Here is a 22,249-nt window from a genome sequence, read left to right as displayed (position 1 = left end):
TGCACAAGCGCATAAATATCATTATTTTATAAATATCAAATGTAGAATTTATATATATTCATAATGTAAATGTATTCATAGAGATGACTGTAATAATGAATGTTTATATGATATGTATTAATTGCATCTTCGGGAAAAAAATAAAACTAAGAATATTTTCACGTCTCTTCTACATTTGATATTTTCGATAAACGGGTTAAGTTGTCTTACGCCACTTTTTTTAATGTTATTATTTTTGAAGTTCTGAGAAAAAAGAGAGAGAGAGAGAGAGAGAGAGAGAGAGAGAGAGAGAGAGAGCACCCTTTCTGGTTACTCCTGAATACGGTTGTATGATCGCGTTCGCGAGGTGGAGGAGAATCCGCGAAGTGGAGGCACCAACCAATTGACTGACCGCTCGTTGCAAGACACGACGCTTAAACACCGTTCTCTGCTCATGGTACAGGTAAAGAGACGGCGTAACATTACGGTGGGAGTCAGTTCTGTTATAGTAGGCCACGAGGCAGCAACTCTCATGCTTCTGCAGGCCTTGCTCGTGAACAACTCCGCATACGGCTCCGCTCTCTCTCTCCTCGTTTCTGTTCTTGCGAGCGCGAGGCGCGTATCGGGTACCACCGCACCGTGAAAATCATCGCGAGTTTATGCCGTTTCGAGAAATCAATTTGAAGCACAGTCTCCCAAAAAAAAAGAAAAAAAACAGCGCAAAGATTATGTGTAAAATCGATTAACTTCGAATCCGCTTTCTTCCCTCGATCTCGAAATTGCTCAGCCGTTTCGGCTGATTCGACGTACGACAAGAGAACGTGACACCTGGTTGTTCGTTCATGAGTGATCATACCTGTGTCGCAAATATGTCAGGACGTTGGTAATAAGAACGAGTTTGCGCAAGCGACGAATTCGGAATCCGAGGTTCTTTCGTGGCGGAGAAAGCGGATGGCTTGAGTATACTCAACGAATGTACGCCACGGCGCAGCTTTTCCTATTTCTATTTCAATCTCTTTTAACTGCAAAAAAGAAGAGGATAAACAGGATGAGGAAGTTGTTCCCATTTTGCGATTTAATTTTATTACATTAATTGGATGGTTATATTGAAAACTATCACACAAACTTTCGAAAGAGTTCTTATCAATGGGGCAATCGTTCGATATCAATGTATTAGAAAAAGCGAATAAAAATTGATCTTACAAGAGAAAGAAAAAATTATTTGGCTCTTGAGGAAAACAAGGATTTATTTTTTTCCCGCGATAAAGATAGAGTCTTATATCTTGCTGATTTTTTCGACGAATTTAATAAGAACGCAAACAGAAGGCAAACTTGTCTTCGCATCTTCTTGATGCGATCCGCCGTGGCACGATGGATTTCTAACTGTCTATAATAATGGTGGACTTTTGAAGAAGTTTCCGGGATTGTCCAAAGACGTGAGATGATTGGCAAACTTCTTCTGACTCTTTGGATATTGCAATGGACCAGTTTTATCGGTAAGCAATATTTTAATTATAGATATTATATATATAATTATCTATTTTTTGATTTGGTTGTTTATATTGTCTATGTAAAAAACAACAATAATATTTAGACTTATATAAAGACTAAGATTTTTAAAAATACAATTATGCGGATTGAACATCTTAAAAGATAAATAAAAATTGCTTGACATACAATACGACACAAAAAAATATTTTTTTATAGGTATATTTTTTTATATGAACGTATTTGTCTTAACGTGTCGTTGTAAATTTAATGTGAATTATTATATTTATAAAAAAAATTTGTTCATGTCATTGTCGTGTAATACAAATCAACACTTAAGGCTATCTAATTTGTATAAGCGTCTTTTAAATGCCTTTTTTATGGCATCTGTATACGTCTTTTATATATATGTTTTTCAAGTACACATACATTCACGACCTAAATTTTCTTTTCGAAAACTAGAAATGCAGGTATTAATCCTTCAAATGTGTGTCACATAAGTATTACTGTATGCTTTATTGAAAATTCAATTTCGATAAATTCAGCGATACACCCAAGTAAGTCACTGAGTCAATATCCGATAGCTAATATTTATGAAAAATACTAACACATTGCAAGAGAAAGTCATGTTTATGAATGGAATAGTTACATATATATCATATATATATATATTTTATTATATATATATATATCATCCAATTTGAAAGTATTATTCTGTTGCCTTGTTCAGAATTATTAATTATTAATATTAAACTCTTTGGCTTAAAAATGGAAAAATAGAAAATAAATAAAACAACGATTATTAATAAAATAGTACAATAATTATTTAAAAAAATAGATATTTTGTGTTGCTATGCACACAGTTATAGTAAGATATAGAAACATTTTTTCGATTAAATGAGCAGAAAAGCTTAATTTTATTTATATACATTATCTATATCTCTATACCTGACTAAATTGCTTAAATTAATTAACATTAAATAAATACTACTTGTTTTATTCGTTACTACGTTTTTATGTTTCTCGTTAAAATTCGTTTCTATCTTTCTAGACTTATCGAAGAAACGAAGCACTTAAATGTATTTACGTAAAAATTTGCATCTCAATGGATAGTTTTAAATTTATGCGAACGTTGCAATAAATTTCGCAACTTCAAATTCAAATAGCTTTTTCGACTGTCATACATTCATGTCTATTATGGAATATTATGCAAATGTAGTGTCTTTATCACTTAATTTTCTCACAATTTTGAGTACAGTTTTACCTATAGAAAAATAAGAAAAAAAAGCAAAATTTCTTGAACTTGCCATACGCCTTGAGATATGTCAAGGTAATACAGCGTAAAGTTTATCTATTATCTTATACGAGTGATAGAAATAAAGAAAAAATAAAAAAAATAAAATGTAAATATATAAATGTAAATATATAAATACGTTGATTTGAAAAGATGAGTATAAAGTATGTTGATATTATTTTACTAAAAATATACATTTGTAAATTTGCTTGTGTGCTCTTTAGGGTCAACGAAAATAAAATTAGCAGTAAAGAGAGAGAGAGAGAAAGAGAGAAAGATTTCAAGTATAATGACGTGTAAATTTCACGGACGCGTTGCCGCAAGAAGCGTTCAGAAAGGTTACTCTGACAGTAGTGAAAGCGACATGTTCGCGTACTAATATTATATGCACGCACGTGAGATACGTCAGAGATTAATGCAATGATCTCGGAAGATCTCGCACAATGATACATGCATGGATGCACGACTAGATTTCTGACTTCATATCAGCAGAATTTTATAATTTATTTTGATTTAAAATCATCAATTTTATAATTAACAAGATTATTATTTTAAATTATATGAGAATTGTTATGTTAGTTTTTATGTGATGGTAATGAATAAATATTATTCATAACTTGATAACTGATAACCGATCAAAATTATTCAGAAAGTTATGAAAAATAATATATAATACATCTGTATCATGTTATTTAATATAACAAAGTACAATAAAGGTTGTTCCGGATCAAATTTAATTTATAAACAATTATTCTCTGTAATATATTTCAAATTCTTTCTTTTTATAAAATTCAATAATATTTGAAGATTTATTCAATTTTTTTTTATTTCTATCTGAATAATTTTTAGTTACATTTCTGTAAATGAATTGAATGAATTCTTTATTACTTTCGTAATAAAGAAGAAGAAAGAATATAATTCAACATGATATTTTACATTTCGCGATTTCTGTAAAATCGTTTGCTTGTTATGGTTACGCCCGTAAAATTGCGGCCGATTACTTTTGTTTATTATTTTAGCAAAATAATTTTAATCGTTTTAATTTTAATCCTTTCGCGATAATCATATGCATCTGCTTTATGCTCGTAAGAACGCGAAAATTATTGCGAAAAAAAAACAAGAATATTTCTTTAAAAGCATCAAAATTTTTTTAGCTATTCGAGGAAAGTCAGATCCTCATTAATCTTCGCGTTATATGACATCTCATTTATGTTAAACATACTGAAATTACTGCGAAATGCGCGTGGAATTAATTGGCAACACTCTCTTGCCACTATTAATTATCCACCTCGAGTTATTTTTTAGTGTAATTAAATATTCAAGTAACATTATATCTATAGATTTCGCGTTATCTACCACTTTTTTTTATAATCGAGTATATTCACGTAAAAATATTGCTGTACCTTTTTGTCTATTAATTCATTGATAGTAAAAATGTTTAGAAATCGAAGCTTTATGAATCATCTTTATAATATTTGATCCTATGAGTCAACACAAGTTTAATCTTTTTTTTTTATAAATCGTAAACTTGGAATTACCTTTCTCTAAGCAATCAATTTCTCGTGTAACGCGAGAGAGGAAGATGGAGATCGATACACTCGAGAGATTGTATCTCTCAAAATCAAAGAGTAGCGCTCGTCTTCAATTAGGTTTAGTCTTTTCGTGCTATCCATTTATCTATCTGTCGATAAATAATCGCCATTCAATATATTATTTAAGATAATGTCTTGCAGAAAACATACATTTGCATATTAAATATCAAACCAGAATCACTATGTAAAATGAAAATATGCGATAAATATAGTTTTTATATTGATATTTATATTGATGCGATAAATATAGTTTTTATATTGATACACACTGATTAACATCATAATCGGTTACGTCCAATACCAGTCTCGTGGATAAAACAAACATGAATTGAAACATGATTTGCAATTAATGACATCTTTATATATTACTGTCACAAAGTTTTGAATAAAATTAAAAAAATTCTATTCAACGGGATCGAAAGAGAAAGTTCTCCAAAAGCATTGGCTCTTTCTATCTAGGTCGTAACAGTCATTGTATGCGGTGCATAAGTAAATCCAAATGGCTTTTGAATGATTGAGCAAAGGCTTGGCTAGCATTATTCCGAGAATTTATACCTCTACGCTTTCTCCAAAATGACAAAATGTATCGAACACATTTATGCTCTGCGCAACATCAAGATTAATAAATGCTTATCGTACATGTTGTTTGCTTCTTTTTATCAGAATATTGATTGGCATTTTAACCAACCCGCCAATTGGGTCATCGTTTCATTTTATCCCACCCACGAGATTTTGTGGAACGGTCAAAGTATAAAAAGACCAACAAAGCCGGTAAATGAGCGATTGATTTTGCAATGACGGGTTTGAATGCCCGTTCTGGTGTAAATTTTATTTTTGAAAGTCATCGATAGTCATTAACCCTTCGATACCCCTATAGTTAAGAGTGAAAGGAATGAAGCCCACATACATATACTTATTTACACATAACAAAGATTGTTGCGCAAACTCGCATGTAATGCACTTTGAAATGGCACATGTGCCAGAAAAACAAATTTTGTGCAACGATAACTTGCGCAAGCTATTACATAAAATATATATTCGAAGGAAATTTACATTATTTTATAACTGAATAATTTATTCATGAAAAGAAACTTTAAGATCTCATATCACCTCATATAACCTTCATATTTGCTGCAAGAAAATATAAAAAAAGGTTTTTTTTCTCTTAGCTTTAACAAGTACTGTACATAAAATTTTGCTACACTTCTCAAGAATTAATTAAAAAATAAGAAAAAATGATCAACAAATTATCAAGAAATTATCAACACAATCAAGAATCATAAAATGACAGAAGAAAGCATTACGTCTAAACAAACGGAAACTCCGGGACGTCTGATTATCGAATCACCTGCGTAATAGCAATTTCATCGTCGCTCAAAATTAGCTTCCTGCGATCGCATTATGCTATATCGTTAGCTCGTTTCATAATTATATTTGACGAAACCCGGATTCCGGAAGACGCGCGATGACGTTTTCGGTTCGTCGGCTGCAACGACACTAAAATCGCGCAGGAACGAACGAACGACGAAAGAAAAAGCGGGTAATTATTTCCAGTCTGTGCGCGACGTCCGTCACGTCGTCAAACGGAAACGGTTTGCTGATGATTACGGTAGCCCCAATCCTGAAACAATCCCGCAATTTCTTTGTTCCTCTCCGAGATGACATTGGACTTACGATATATCGAACAAGAGATTTTGCGAGCAACGCTTGATACGAAGATGCGATCTCCTGATGAATCTTGGTGAGCTCAATATCATCTCGAAACACAAAAAGGTCTCTTTCCTCGCAAGATATTGTAAAATTATAAACGCAATTATCAACGCGAACGACAAGAATTCCATCGCTAATTCGTACTACTTTCTATTTGAATGGCTTGATCGTACGAGCGTTATAAATGAGATAGCAATCTATCTATTTTTTGTCTTAAATAAATAAAATGCTGGATTTATCGATACTTTCTTTACATGTCTTGGCGTGGCATGTCGATATATGATCGTTGGCGCATCGTATTTATGTTATAAAAAAATGTAGGATATAAAATCTATATGAACAAATTACATTTTATCATTTCTCCTTCTTCTGATCTTCCATATAATAACGCACTATAAATTATCCGACTATTGCATGCATATTTTCCACCTGTCAAGTTTAAACATTCAAATTTCCAATTTCTAATTAATGAAGAAGAGATGTTTATTCGCGATAACACCATGTTCACTTGTAAAAAAACGTGATTGTATGTATTTATGTGTACATTCGTATGTAGGAAAAGGTTGAGCAATTTTAGAATCGAATGTTGGATACTTTCTCCACAGTTGTTTCCTCTTTTTCTACTCTTCTCATGAATTTTCTTCATCTGCAGCCAACGCATATGAAGCTTCCTAAATAATTCTGACTCTCAATTATTAAAATATTGAAGCTGAAATTTTTTATGTATAATATAATAATAAAAATATTTTTTTCGTTTCAGTTTTTAATTTGTTTTCTATATTAAAACATATATTTGCATAAATATCTGCAATTTATTTGATCACTATTTAATTACTTGATAATTATATTTAATACTTGTTAATTTAGTTACGCTTCGTCCAACTCCACTTTGTGATAGGCAATTAAGCAGAATCTCCGAAGTGAAGCAAAAGCGAAATGAAAAATATAACCAAAGATATTATCGAAAATATGCTACACTGGAAGCTAAAAGGATAAAGTCATCAAGTGATAGCTAAAAAATAACAACATTTTTCCATAATAATAAATATAATAGATATTGTGTCATATATAACAAAAATTAAAAGAAAGTAAAATTATTAAATTGCGAGTGTAAGTAATAAAAGTTTCAATAAAATTTGATAAAATAAATAATTTGTGGTTTTAATGGTTTCAAGAGATTTCCTCTAAGAGATGTCTGCTTAATTTGCTTGGCGGAAGAGAATGTCTGGTTTTTCACAAATTATAGTTATGAATTTGATTACAATTTCGCATTTTTGCGAGAAAGAAGAAATACGGGCAAAAAATGCTTAAAAATATGCGCGCAAACCCTTACATTTCTCAAGTAAATTAGGAAAGAATGAATTGTACTTCTTTTCGGTTTCATGTTTCTCCTCTGTCATTTTCTTGTCAGAAGAAATTCTTTTCATCCTAAAAGTAGCCATTAACGAGCTTTATAATTAACGCAAGATGAGAATTTCAGTTTCTTTTGCAATTCTTTCTCACGTAACATCCGATGTTATTTGAGTTTCTGAAAAAAAAAATGCAATTGTCAGAGTGAAATATTCTACAAATCTATACATATCCGATTTTTTTAAGAATTTCGCTATTGTTAGAGCTGTCGAAATTTATGCATCGATAACTCGAACCTTATCGGGACACATAGAAAGCGATCGTGCGCGAAATTTCAATCGCAAACGTAAACGAGACTTCGTACCATTATTTAACTATTAAACCATCCATTTCCGCGATGTTCCAGTTTCGCGCAATTTTCTCCCAATGCTTTCCTTATATGTCGGTTGCATTATAATCGATGATTACAACGGCACCGATGCAGACCTTGAGAAAAGATTTACTACATATATCCTCATTCGGTGAAACATGAAAGGCATAGCTAAGAATCAGTGACTTTCATTGATGGTTATCGTACTGGCACGCCCACACTTTCTGCGCGATTCTTCTGGAAATATCAAATTGTTGTCTGTCTGCCGTCTGCGAGATGATTTACAAGTATTCAAACAATTCTATGATTAGACGAAGCATTCTCATCGTTTCTCTTTTCCCCGAAATTTCAATTCCTCGCTATGATTTGAAGTGATTTTGTTTTGTCGTGATTTAGTTTAAATCATGTATAATGAAGATGATAAGAATAAAAATTTTCAGAGCCACTGAGATAATATTTTTTATTTGGGAAAAATAACTGTGTATCTCTTTCTTTTCTTTAAATTTCACATATCGTGTAAGCATGCGATCTTAATGAAACACAGATACGGTAATTTGTAAGTTAATTTCGACTCGATTTGCTTCACTTGCGGTTTATGAAGTTTCTTCTTTTTATAAGAACATAAATGTGTCAAGATAATTTCTAATTGATTTGACCTCTTCTGCTATTCAAGCGTAAGTGTAACGTTCAAAGTTCAAAGTCATCTAGATACGATGTGCGTGTGTATGCTTGTATATTTGAAAAAAATCAGACTTTAGTCAGTAGCAGATAATATATGTGACTTTAGTCAGTAGCAGATAATATATGTGGCTTCCTCTGTTCGGGTTAAAAAGCAGTCCACTAATAGCTAAATGCGTAATCGGAACATTTGCATGCACATATGCAGTTTGCATTGTTCATAAAGCGCGTCGCATCAAAACTATGATAACGGTGCTTCAATGCAACCGTGTAACAAAGCATTACGACATATGGTCCATAGTGGTTTGTGACATTCTTCATTCTCGTTCTACTTTCTCATAATTTACTTCTGTGCACACTTCTAGCTCTACGAATGTGAAAAATTTTAACATCTTTTCTCTCTTATCACATAATATATAAAATCATATCGCGTATCTTCTCAATTTTAGAATCATAATATTATTAGTCATTCTTGATTCTTAAAAGCTCTCAGAACACAAAAATTCTTCTCACGTTACATTTCTCATCAATAATTAAAAGTTGGAGTATATTATCGCTGAGAAAAGTCAAGTACAAATTACTAAAAAAACAAGATTTCTGTACCGATATGCGAGGATGTCTTTTAAAAAGTATACTGAAAAAAAATCTGGTTGCATTAATTAGAATTCTGGTAGATTCAACCAGTATGTCTGTTGGAAAATGGACGAACCAGAATTCTTGTAGGAATTACCAGATGAATCTGATTAATTTCTTCCTGTTAAATTTACCAAATTTTCTGGTTAATAATACTAAACTCCCCAGCACCAAGTCGTCTAAAATTTTTTCCATCTAATCTCAAAAGTCTGTTTAATATTCTGAATTCCAACAAGATTATTGGATAAATTCAATCCAAATTAATGGATAAATTATTTTAAATTCAGTTTGTTAGAAATTAAACTGAAAAACAGTGATGCAAGAAGAGGATGTAGCTCAAACACACACAATCAGAGAGCTAGCGTCCTCTTTCTGGCACTACTGCTCGTAAGAGAAAAAAAATATACTTTGGATTTAATGTTAATACTAGTTCTTTATATACATTTCATAGCAAATATTGAATACGAAAGTTAAGTTAAGAAGTAAGCAAAGAAATTAATGTAACAAGAAATTTTATAGATCCAACCAGAAAATACTAATCAAATCCTTATAGTAAAATCTATGAAACATTCTATAATAGTTATAAAAAAATCGAGTCTTATCATGATAACTAGAAATTCTTGTTTGATTTAACCAAAATGCCTTCAATCATATACGTCTTGTTGGTACAATCAAACGATTTTTCTCAGTGTACGCACTATTTTTGAAGCATGCTCGAGTCAAATCGAATTCAAATCAGAAACTGATAAATTTGATTGGAACGATCTATGTATATTTTAACAAGAGCGTATCTTGGTAAATCGGTACAATCCCGCTCTGCCAAGCGGTCTGTCAAGTGCGTGCACTATTGGCATAACGCGTCGGAAGGTGTCGGACTCGTTTACCGAGTTCACTCACCTCGAGCCACCTGGAAACTGTGTCACCAGCCGATTTTGCTTACCCAGTCTCGATCCTGTTCCTCCTCCTCCTCTTCTCTTTCCCGACCTTCTCCCGGTCTTGAGTTCTCACGCCAGCCGAGCGGAGCGAAGAGACAGAAGCTTTTGACAATCATTATTTCTCTCTAACGCGGAAAGGATCGCGAATAATCCTTCAATGACGGGAATTATAGGCCCGGTATTCTGTATTGAGAATGAGATCATGCGACGCGGGATTACGATTATGGCCTGGATCACGTACAGAGAGAATGCGAATCCACCGGTATGTAATTATTCATGTCCTGAATCGCTGAGCATTTGAATCACGTCATTCCTACTAATTATTCGATCGATTTTCATTCTGAATAGTCCCTGATTTTATAATACAGCTATATTTGCATACATGCATTCATAGCGATATATTTAATCGCTCTTCTCTCGATAATCTTTATATAATCCACAAAGGAAAATAATCTGAGCCTTTCAAAAGAAAATAGACGATGAAATATATCATCATCGAATTCGCTGATGTAATGTGTAATTTATCACATAGATGACAATAAATTGTTCAAATGTCAAAACTGATTAAATAGTAATCGGAAAATTACTAGATGTTGCAGTAATGAAACTATAATTTCGTTGTTTTCGATTCTTTGTATTCAAATCATATAACACATTTCACTTTCTAAGACGATGACCGAGTATCAAAATGATCAATAAATTATAATCATGAGTCACCTTCTTCATGCCGCTTTCGTATGACACTATGCTACTTTTCGAACGCAACTGTAGTTCAAATTGTATTGAGGATCGGTCGATTCCGGGACGGTCACAAAGAATTCACAATGAATTCGCATACAAGTACGACAAGTGTGGATTTTTCGTTGTCACGTTTGCTAGTAAAAGCTATCAAAGAAACGCTCTTCGGGTCCCGTTCTAAAGAGCCACGGCCTCTCGGACGTACCGTTAACTCTGCTCCTCTTCAGCGATGTGATCCCCGTCATTCATCTACCTCGCCTCTTCCCAATTAGGAACGTTCGCACGATCATAGCGAATTAACCGATATCGATGTTACGAAGAAATGGTCTCGCTCACCAGATGCTCGATAAGTCAAACTTCCGTTATAACGAAATTCCATCAGTCCAAATGTAAGGTGTCGTTATACTTTTGTAGAGTGTAACTCGTAAAACATGAAAAAAAGACATTTACACACATACTCCTCTGTAATTAGTCTAGTCTCGGGTCAGTTCTATTAAAGGGAAAGGCGTTGAATCTGGGGCACCTTGTACACGACACCTTTCTATGAAATCGCTGATAAGATTTCACACAATCGAATGCCGAAACTTTGATCGTCACGAGACGATGAGTCTCTTACTCAACAATGAGATTTGGTAATTTGTATTTTTGTTCGCATTTGTTCAATAAATAAAAAAAGATAATTAACATCGGTATAAAAAAAATATATATATATGTATATAAATAAATATATATAAAAATATATATCCTATTATCTAACCATATATTTATCTTGTCTTTAACGCTCTCAATCAGCTCAATAAACGAATGAGGAAGTAATTTATTATAAATAACGAGAAAGCGAAAAAACGCGCATTATTGAATTATACATCATGTGCTGGATGTTTATCGGATAAATTTAACGATCTTTATTAAATCACTGATCTCTCCGAAATAAACTTTGTTACGATCGAAAGTCTAATTTTATGTTTCCATCAATTTTCGAACGTATCTCTCATAGGTTTTATTTGTAGATTTAATCGAGAGATTAAGGAGAGTTTTACTTTTTTTCTTTATGAAGCAGTTAATTAAGGCTAAGGCATTGTGTCATCGATTACGAAAGTGAGCAATGAAACATAATCGCACAATATTGTGCAATTTGTATATAAAATATGTAATATAAAATATGATACAGAGAAAAATATTTTTCTTATTATCTCTTCGCAATAATAAAATATTATGCAAAAGTGTAAATATACATAATATGCACTATTTGAGAAATTATGTCAGCAAAGAATGACATCCAACCTGAGATAAATAAGTTATTCATTTTGGAATTAACACGAGATAAATTGTAAAATATGCCGACATGAATAAAGGTGAAATGAATTGCTGTTCTCATAAACACGTTATGTTATCTTCTCTTCTCCCAGTCTGTGGAATCGGGGTGATTTCCCTTTTCCATCATTTTGTGAAGCGAGCAAAAAGCCGAGAGATACGCTCGCCTAAGTCATTATCGCGGTATCGATACGACCGGGAGATCTCCCGGAGGCCTTTCCGATTTTCCTTTTGCCAATTTCTCCCGTGCCATCCGATAGACTAGTCTGGCAGCATCGAAGAATGCTGACGAACCCGACGATGATTTCTTTATTCTTTTTCGATGTTCGTGAAACGGATATCTCGAACCAGTCTTGACTTTTCACGAATCATAATAAGAACGTACGTCAATCAGTCTACTCATTCCCATGACTTCATTAAGCTGGCTCCCACCAGCGTCTTCATTCAATGCAATGCCCTCGACTAGAGATTCGCGACTTCCGTCGCTACTTTTTCCTTGCACTCCGAAGACAGTATCGGTCAGATCTGGGTCGTAAGTTCATACCTTACTCCGTAAGGATGTATTGACGATTTCTTGACCCGCAGAGACAAACATTAACCATGTCAAGCGCTCGAAGTGATAAAGGATAGAAAATAATCGAGTCTGCGGTTTGCATATACGGAAAGTATATATTTCTGTAATTGAAACGCCGAATAAGATTTTGTTAAAGTCATGTCCTCTTGAACCTAAGTGAAGAATAGTTACATTAGTTTGCCACAGAAACCCGTTATCTTTACAGTGGAAAAGTATGCATGCCTCGACGTTGAAGAAAAATCGACCTCAAGTCTTGGCCACAGAGTCTGTCATTAAAAAATAATATATATAGGCAGAAGTGGGACACTCTGTATATACGTGACGTGACATAAAATTCGCGCGCAGTCATTACAAATGTATCGTCCGAGATCGTCTGCTAAGAGTAAAGTGTCACCACTTTCCAGCTGAGTCTCAGCAGTCTGCATACGCGATAATCTATTTCCTATCCATTGTACGTCAACGCAGAATATATCGAGGCGAAAACCGAGGTGATGGTGGAATGATAACTTATGATAATCATGAACACTTATGATAATCAACAGTTATTACAATTAAACACGGTCCAATTAAAATTGGACACTTATGGTAATCAACAGTCATTACAATTAAAAGGCGTGAACGTAGCAATTTCGCGTCTTGGGAACCTATAAAAAAGAAATAATGATTTCGAAAGAGGCAAGTAGTAATTTTCGTCACTGCGGCTGTCGTTAAATATAAAATTATCGAACGATTGCGTAGATATATTTACGTAACATGTGCAATAAGAAAATTTCCAAAGTCATTTTAAATTATTACAATAGTCTTTATCGGGAAAAGAAGAATGGTAATTGCGAAAAGTTAAGGGAGATGGCCATTGCGATTCTTGTGCAAAATTTACACATTCTAATTGCGCTGTTTCAACTTTAAAGCAGCACACAAATGATACATATCCTGAAATAATTATAGAGTATGGTAATTTTTTAACGCTAATACTGCGGAAAATATGCAAGTCTATGCATATTTTTTTTTAAATATATTTTAATTTTCAAAATGAAGTTTTAAAATTTTATCTTAATAATATTAAGTTTTTGAAAAAACTTAATATTTCATGAAAAAAACATTTTTGATATTATAGAATTTTTAGCATTGTTTAGAGACAATATCAAGGAATAGATCTTAATTTTTTTTAAATTTCTATATAATAATCTTGTCGTCGCGTAATATTATGACATCAAACTATTATTATGTAAGTGGCAGACATCTTTAGAAAAAATTATATTATTATTACGTATTATGTACTCAACGAATTTACAATCGCACTGGCAGCTTCAACTTTCTCACGAGATTTTAATGATAGTCGTCCACTTGTTGTCACATGACTACTATCATTTAGTGATTAACCATCTTCCGCGTTAATATTTCTGGTAGCATCAAGTCGTTACTTGTATAACATGAGAAATGTGTAAATCACTGCATTTAAGTACATTCCCGCAATTTCGCGAGTTTAATGAGAAGTCGCACACTTTGCTTCGCTTTCCATCAGTTGTAATCCTTCATCGATCGTTTTTATATAAATTATGATACATTAAGCTCACAAAGAGTTCTTTACATCTGTGACTTTCAACATATGGAGAAATCAAAGCGTTTATAATAGTCTTAATAAAATACTGTACATTCACAATTGCTATTTAATGCTATGTATCTAATAAAGTGAACAAATGCTAATATAAAATAATTGCGGCTTATTTTCTTAACTAGAATCACTGCATTATCACTGAGTAGTAGTTTCATGTATAAATATATTCAATATTATTGCGATTTAGTGTTATAAAAATATATTTCAATATTAAAGAACTAAAAGTAGTGAAATTTCATCAAGAATTAGTGATTTTTCGATGAAATCATTTTCATTATTAATGAAACATAAAACGAAAGAATAAAATATGAGCATTTTCATTAAAAATCAGTCATATATACACTGATTTTTGATAAAATCTCACTGCTTTAATCAATGATAATTTTACTGATTCAGTTTAAGAAAGTTTGCCATCGATTTTATTAACTATTTTGCAATATTTCTTTCCCTTTTTCTTATAAATCTTTTTTCGCCGACATTTAATAACTATTTAATTTTTTGAAGATAGGGATTCAAAAGTTCAATGTTTTTCAGCTGCACCTTATCTGACATATTTGTTTCAAACCAATTGAATTCCGATATGATAACACTCGCAATAAATAATATCAATATAATCTAAAAACGGGAACACCCTTAGGTGTATCAAGTATAAAATATTGTGTTCCAGTAGATTATTATTCAGGCGGTAGACTAATAACGATAGCGGTTACAAGCCGTGGACCGGGGAAGCCGTTACTATTTTCATCGACCGAAACACTCTTTAATTAGTACGCGTTTAGATAAGTTATAGAATTTTCAAGATTAAAGATAGAGCACGGCTTGTAATGCTGCTTTTCCCAAGTTTAAGTTGTTGCAAATTATTAATTTTTTAATAGAAAACAAATGGCATACATTTTATTGATTTCTCTTCGAATTTTTGCAAAATGAAAGTTAGAAAATTCTAAATTTGTGAGACATGTAAATTATTAGAATGAAATATCTCACTTATATTGTGTATATTTGTATACGTTACACTATCTCTAGATATTCACTATAATGTAATAAAATATTTCCACCGATTCTGTAGCGGGACAATTCTTGTCTTTAAACGACAACGCGGACGAAAAGAACGACGCGGAAATTTTTCGCGCAGTCATCGAATCAATGAGGCAATGGACACTTCACAAGACATACCATCACAGAAAAAAGAGAGAAGTGTCGAAGGTATGTTACGAAGACGTAGGTTGCTTCGAGGATACTGGGCCTTTCAGTTATTTAGAAATGCTACCGTCACCGCCGAAGGACGTCGGAACTAGGTGAAAAGAAAAATATATCTATCTAGTAAATCTGCAAAAAGTGCTGATGCAAATCATTACAGAAGTGAATTATATTTTATCTAGTACATAATATATTATCTAATAATAAATTATCTAATAATATTCTTATATTATTTAGTAGATTAATATCGAAAGAATCTACAATTGCAAAAAAAATATATATCAAACATAAAATATTTTTATAGGAGATAAAATGAATCTATTGTAAATAATTTTATAAAATAATAATTTAATAAATTAATTTTATAAATTAATAATAAAATAAATAATTTTATAAAATATCTTTTAATAGATTAATCTTTTAATAGATTATTTAATATCTTTTAATAGATTCCTCATATATGGAACTAGGAGGGCAAGGTCAATCCCTATGGAAGTATCTGCTGATGATATAAATGATAATACACATCGTGCCATAGATCCCACTCTACCCACGAAAGTGATTGTGCACGGATTCGGAAGTCATTGCGGTCACTTATGGGTGTATGATATGAGAACAGCATTAATGAACATTCAAGATTGCAACATAGGTATGTACATCAAAACTTGTAATTAAATAATTCGCATCGATCGGTTTAGTTCAAATCTAGTTTTTAAAATTCTATAAAATTTGCAGAAAATCTAATATCTTTATTTATCGCCGAGAATTCTAGTGGAAAGTATCACTATCGCGCACTTTATTAAATCACTTCTAATGACAATTTAGAATTTATGTTTTAAATTTACCTTTTTAAATTTACCTTTTTTAACAATAATTTAATCGTATCAAACTTTCGCATTAAATTTACATAATTATATTATTTTTGTGATAGGATACAAATGTAATTCAGTAGAACAACTGATATTTACTTTCCTTTTTTTAACCGTGAATATAATAATTGAATAATACCGGTCTTGCCTCAAAAAATTACTCTCTCTTTCGAATTTATATACATATGTATAATATAATACACACTATTTTAGTTTGTGTGGATTGGGGCCCTGGAAGTGCTGTGCCCAATTACGTAAGAGCAGCGGCCAATACGCGACTGGTGGGTCGACAATTGGCAAAATTAATTCGCAATTTGAATGTTCCTTTGGAAAAAGTGCATATGATAGGATTTAGTTTGGGTGCCCATGTAGCCGGGTTCGCTGGTGCTGAGCTAGGAAATGTGTCTAGAATAACCGGTATGCCAACTTTTATTGAAAAATATACTTTTTATTCATGTTTTTTTCAAGTAAAATTATTATAAGAGAGCTATAAAAACATTGCGCAAAATTTTGCTAAATCGAAGAGATTAATTTCTCATGTAAATACACGAACACATTTATAAAAAATTTTGTTTTTGATGTGCAATATGTACAAATCAATTTTTCAAATATTACGTAATTTTTTTGTTACATAACAATTTATAGTAAATAAATAAATATAAAAATAAATTTTTGGAATTGCTTTAAAAAAAATATCAAATAATAGTAATTGTTAAAAAATTCGTGTATTTAAATTTCATGTAATATATTCTTCAGTTGATGCAGTTTATTGTGTCGCGTGCAATCTATTCTATATTTTTTCTATATGGCCTATTTACAACAATTATTCTGTGTTATTGTCACTCAGCTTCGTAATATCTGTCAGTACATGCATTGAATTGAAGCGTCGATTAGGATTTTCGCGCGAATTTCTCACGCGCGAGATATTTCAACTATCGAGTATTAATTCGCGCGTATAATCGATTATTCGAGAGTAACTGTAACAAGGTCCCGCTAAGCAACTATTTCGAAGCGTTCAAAATGATCATTCCATTCGCCTCTTACTTCGATACGCGTCGGTGCCCTAATTGAATAAGAACTGACTTTGACAAATTTATCATGCATTTTTATTACGTATAAATACGCGTAAACGGATTTCAAGATAAAATGAATATTTTCTTTTTAAAATCTCTAAGATTATTAGACCGAAAAATTTTTTGACATATCTTTGCTTTTGCAGTATCTTACGTAAAATTTAGAAACAATTATTTTCATAATTCATGGCTATTTTCACGGCAAGTTGCAAGTTTTTCTTAATTGTACATTTTAATCTTTTTCTCTCTTTTTCTCAATATAATTTTTTAGATTTTTCGAGAAACAAGTAGTTTTCAAATTTGTAAATTATCAAAATAAACGATATCTTTTCGTAGACACGTCTTCTTGCATTTTCAATTATTGTTTATTTTGTTTATAATTTTCAATTATTGTTTATTTTGTTTCTAATATTCAGAAATGATCATTTTCACACTTTTGATCCTGATTTTAAATAGCGAGAGTGAATTTAACAACGGTAGTCAGTCACATTAAGTAAAAGTATCCTAGTATATCTATGTGCAATAACCTGTAGACTTATAAAGCAACTGGTTAACATTTTTAGTGCGCTTGTTTACCACATTACGTAATACGTCCAATATGTATATATAATGTTAATTTTATAAAAATAAGATTCTTTTTTCTTCCTAAATTTGACATTAATTTTTTCTTGGTGAATATTTTTAAAGGATATTATTTCTCCTCAAATTATATCAATTTTTTAAATTTCTATATGATTATGATTTTAAGTTTAATTTAGAGAAGTATCTTGAGTTTAACTTGTAGATGAAGTTTTAGAATTTTATGTACGATATGTACATTGCAATGATTATTGCATGTTCTCGTATGCAAACAGGATTAGATCCCGCAGGACCACTTTTCGAGTCGCAAGATCCGAGGGTTCGTTTGGATGCGACGGATGCAAATTTCGTAGATGTTATTCACAGCAACGGCGAGCAACTCATTTTGGGTGGACTTGGTTCTTGGCAACCTATGGGCGATGTGGATTATTATCCGAATGGCGGAAAAGTGCAAAGTGGATGCTCAAACATTTTCCTTGGCGCTGTTTCTGACATCATCTGGTGTAAGAATTTCTTATGACATTTCGCCATGGAATTTTTCTTTTTTATAGAATATATCATTATTTTTTTTAAATATACTCTTCGATATTAGACATTTATCGTGTATTTTTAACTTAAAATGCATTATAAAGTAATTAATCTTTAATTATTCTATAATGCATCTTATAATGCTATTCCTCTCGCAATCAAAAAGATTAAAAGTTAAACAAATGAATTACTTTTTCGACTAATAGTGCGATTATTTTAGCGAGCGCGGTCGAAGGAAAATCGCTGTGCAATCATCGGCGAGCATATAAGTTCTTCACCGATTCCGTTAGCCCGAAATGCCAATTTCCGGCCTTTCTCTGCGATGAGGGCTACGAGGGTCTATTAAAGGGCGAATGTTTTCCCTGCAGCAAGAATGACGTGAATCGATCATGCGGCAACATGGGTTATTACAGCAACGAATCGTCCGCCAGGGGTAAACTCTACTTGATGACTCGAGAAGAAGAGCCCTTTTGCGCTCATCAGTATCAGATCAAGGTGTACAACAGTCGTAACGAAAGGTCCGTCAAGAGCTACGGCAAGCTGCAGGTGAGCGTATTTCAGTTTCGTTACTAATGATTTTTATCCGTTTTTCACTTCAGATGTCATTTATTAAATAAATAAATAGTTGAGAAAAATATGTAATAAATTTGATAAATAGTTGAAGTACACCTAAATTTTAAAGACAATATTTCAAAGTTTTTATTGTCTTTCAGGTCACACTTATTGGAAAAGATTCTTACAACGACACATTCGCGATGACACGCAAGGACGAAGAACTTTTAGTAGGAGCCATTTTACAGAAAATTATTGTGCCGCATCCTGCGGTCACTAATCTTGAAGCAATCGAAGTAAGTTATGATTATTATCTTAATAATTTCTATCTGATGTATTATATCTTTGTATGCTTATTTCAAGCTTTAAATTTATCTCTGCGCAATTATTATTATAGATGCAATTTTTTTAGTGCGCGCTGTTTAAAAAGATATTGCAAATTAAGAAGTATTATTTAATAATACATTAAAATTGATTGTTGAATTAAATTTAAATAGGTGAAGAATTTTTTTATGCTATAGAAAACACTGAAGATCCTAGAAATAGCGATTAGTTTTACATTATTGTGTATCTACATAATAAATTATATTTTTGGATTTCTATAATTAACTTAATTATTTTATCAAGATTAAGTACACGGCGTACAGCGGCTGGATATCGTCTGGCTTAGTGTCTTGGATCATCGACAAGGTGGCTATTATTAACAGTTTTGGGAACACTCTATCGGTTTGTCAGAAGGGCTTGATTCTGGAATCCGATCGTCCAGTCTACCTCCCCCTTTACCCCGGTGAATGCAATATTCCTTTGGATTCTGACAACTCCACCGTGTCCCCGGTATCGGCGTTCGATCGCGTAGAGACCGAAGAGAAGCAGCAACAGCCGGGTAGCATAGGACCCTTCACTAAGGAACAGAATTATGAGACGAAGGACTCTGGATATTCCATAGAGACCTTCTTGACGGACAGAATGGCGCAGAGGAAAAATCTCGGTCCATTTACGAAGGAGCAGAATTTGCGCGTTGTTGAGACGATGACCTTCACAGAGGATGCAGAGAAGCGGCCTAACGTCGCGAATCCGTGGACCGTCTTGGACATATCGAGCGACGGAGACTCAAACTCGCTGGAGAACGCCGACTCGGAGCACGGACGAAGCTTCTCCGGCGCCAAACTGATCTATCACACCTCGGCAGTGCAACGTCTCGAGATTAACATCACTACTTCCACTACCACTACCAGCACTACTACGACCGCTACGGATCTCCTGCCGGAGATCAGAGAACCGGTTCTACGCCCGAGCAAAAAGGAAACTGGCCGGTCGCTAAAGTTGCCCGAGATCACGGAGCCGATCCTGCATCCACGCGCGAGCAGGCATAACACGCGAAACGAAGGGATGCAACAACATGACAACCAGCATGATGAGATACAGGAAACGTCGTCCACTTCTACCAGGTCGTTCACCGTGCAATTCTTGCCCGAAAGACTTGCGAACATTTTAGCACACGCCGAACGATATGCTCGGCAAACCCTACTGCCTTTGATTTCATATTATACGCCGAGCTTCATGACCGGTACGCGATCTCACGAAGAGCCCAAGTATTTTCCCCTTTTTAGTGACATAACGCAGTCGAAGAATGACTCTTCCTTCGCCGAGACTGACAAGACGACCGATCAGAATAATAATAATCGACTCTCGCGAGGAGACATTAAGCAGTACAAATCCGACGAGTCGTTCGGTTTGGTCGAAGACGGAAGACGTCAAGAAGAATCTAAATCGAAGACGCAAATGGAGAACGGCGAAAATGTAAGTAACGAGTATAGCGTGTCGAAAGCTGAAGCGCCGGTGATAGTCGAGGCTGTGTATCCGGAGAAAGTAGCGGATGCTAATTTCACCGATCCATCGGAGACGAGAATGACCGAGATTCATCGCGAGAACGACGATTGGCGACCGATCGACGAGTCGGCGGTTCTTTCGAAGAATCCTCCATCGCGAAGAGACCCCAACTTTTCGCGATCATTGAATTGGTCGATTGACTACCATGACTGGACTTTCTCGACGGGCGCAAATTCCAAAGCGGAAGTCAAACTTGACGATTGGATACCGATCACGTTGAAGAATGACGCGAAAGTATCGACGACTGCGCGAGGGATGACGTTAAGTGAAGCAGCAAAGGAGATCGATACCATCGATAATTCACGGAAATCTACTCAAGATATAATCTCCGAGACCAAAGAGGAAACCACGACCGTTCCGACGTACGAGAGAAAATTTATACCTCTCTTTGGTTTCGAGGAAACGACCGATAACTTATTCTCATCGACAAATTCCAATGATGTCTCGGAGACTACGACAATTGCCTCGCATATCCAGAAAATTCCAAGACACGAGCAAACAATGAAAAGTGCCAGGATGTTAATGAAATCCACGATGATGTTCCCGTACGCTTACGAGCGGAAAAACGATCCTAGGACGAGATATATACCGTTGATTCCGGAAGAAGATATGGGCAAACCTTATTCATCGATAGAAAAAGATCGCTAACATTATATGGCGATACAAAGTTATTAGAAAATAAAGATTGAAATTGTTGAATATTAAAACGCTCACAAAACATGAATTATTCATTGTATATCTTCTAATTCATTTGATATTATTTGATATTATTCCAATAAGTGGAATTTCTTGTTTCTTCGATAAATTTGTTTTAATTTTGTATTAATTTTATTGAATTATTTCCCTCTTCCCGTCGTTATTTATTATTTTATAGAAACAAAAAACTAAGCATCTAAGCAAAGTTATTGATGTAACGTTATTGATGTCTATGAAATATTCTATTGAAGAACGAAGAATTATTGTTATTATTTTAATTAGATGAAAATATTTGCATTGTATAATATTTCTAGTATTTCTAAAAACGGATACCTTAAATTGCATCTTTGTGAATAAAATCGTGAATGCATATTGTTATTATTTTTAAATAAAATCGATTTTGTTTGAGATCGCAGTTATTTTTAAAAATTAAAGTCACCGCAAGAATGATCATCTGTTGATGATTTTATGGAAATAATATATAGTCCGATTACAATGGTGTTTATTATAAAATAAAATTTTGTCTCTATATTATAATTATTAGTAATAGCTTACAAAATTAGAGGGAAGAAAATCTATTCGTTAAAAATCTATT

At 33.2% G+C, this 22,249-nt stretch overlaps 1 protein-coding gene across 1 annotated transcript; it reads left to right on the top strand.

The window, feature by feature from the left end:
- Positions 1 to 299: 299 nt before the first annotated feature.
- LOC105254107 lies at positions 300 to 21,786 on the top strand. The gene is made up of 8 exons (XM_011262606.3): positions 300 to 1,475; positions 15,337 to 15,565; positions 15,917 to 16,116; positions 16,550 to 16,753; positions 18,264 to 18,491; positions 18,737 to 19,062; positions 19,230 to 19,364; positions 19,696 to 21,786. Exons 1-8 carry the CDS (start codon positions 1,421 to 1,423, stop codon positions 21,604 to 21,606), a joined length of 3,288 nt encoding a protein of 1,095 aa, XP_011260908.2. The 5' UTR covers positions 300 to 1,420; the 3' UTR covers positions 21,607 to 21,786.
- Positions 21,787 to 22,249: the final 463 nt, after the last annotated feature.

This window comes from Camponotus floridanus, unplaced genomic scaffold (genome assembly GCF_003227725.1).
Source record: "Camponotus floridanus strain SB8 unplaced genomic scaffold, Cflo_v7.5 scaffold40, whole genome shotgun sequence".
In the NCBI taxonomy this organism is placed as follows: Eukaryota; Metazoa; Arthropoda; class Insecta; order Hymenoptera; family Formicidae; genus Camponotus; species Camponotus floridanus.
The sequence above is the reverse complement of the archived record's forward strand: the minus strand, read 5'-3'. Positions and strand labels throughout refer to the sequence as shown.

Excerpts from the sequence above, each read along its gene's own strand:
- LOC105254107 (XM_011262606.3), top strand. The coding sequence starts at position 1,421 with ATGATTGGCAAACTTCTTCTGACTCTTTGGATATTGCAATGGACCAGT. Across the intron at positions 1,476-15,336 it reads GCAATGGACCAGTTTTATCG|CGGGACAATTCTTGTCTTTA; the intron begins GTAAGCAATATT and ends CCGATTCTGTAG. Across the intron at positions 19,365-19,695 it reads CTAATCTTGAAGCAATCGAA|ATTAAGTACACGGCGTACAG; the intron begins GTAAGTTATGAT and ends TATTTTATCAAG.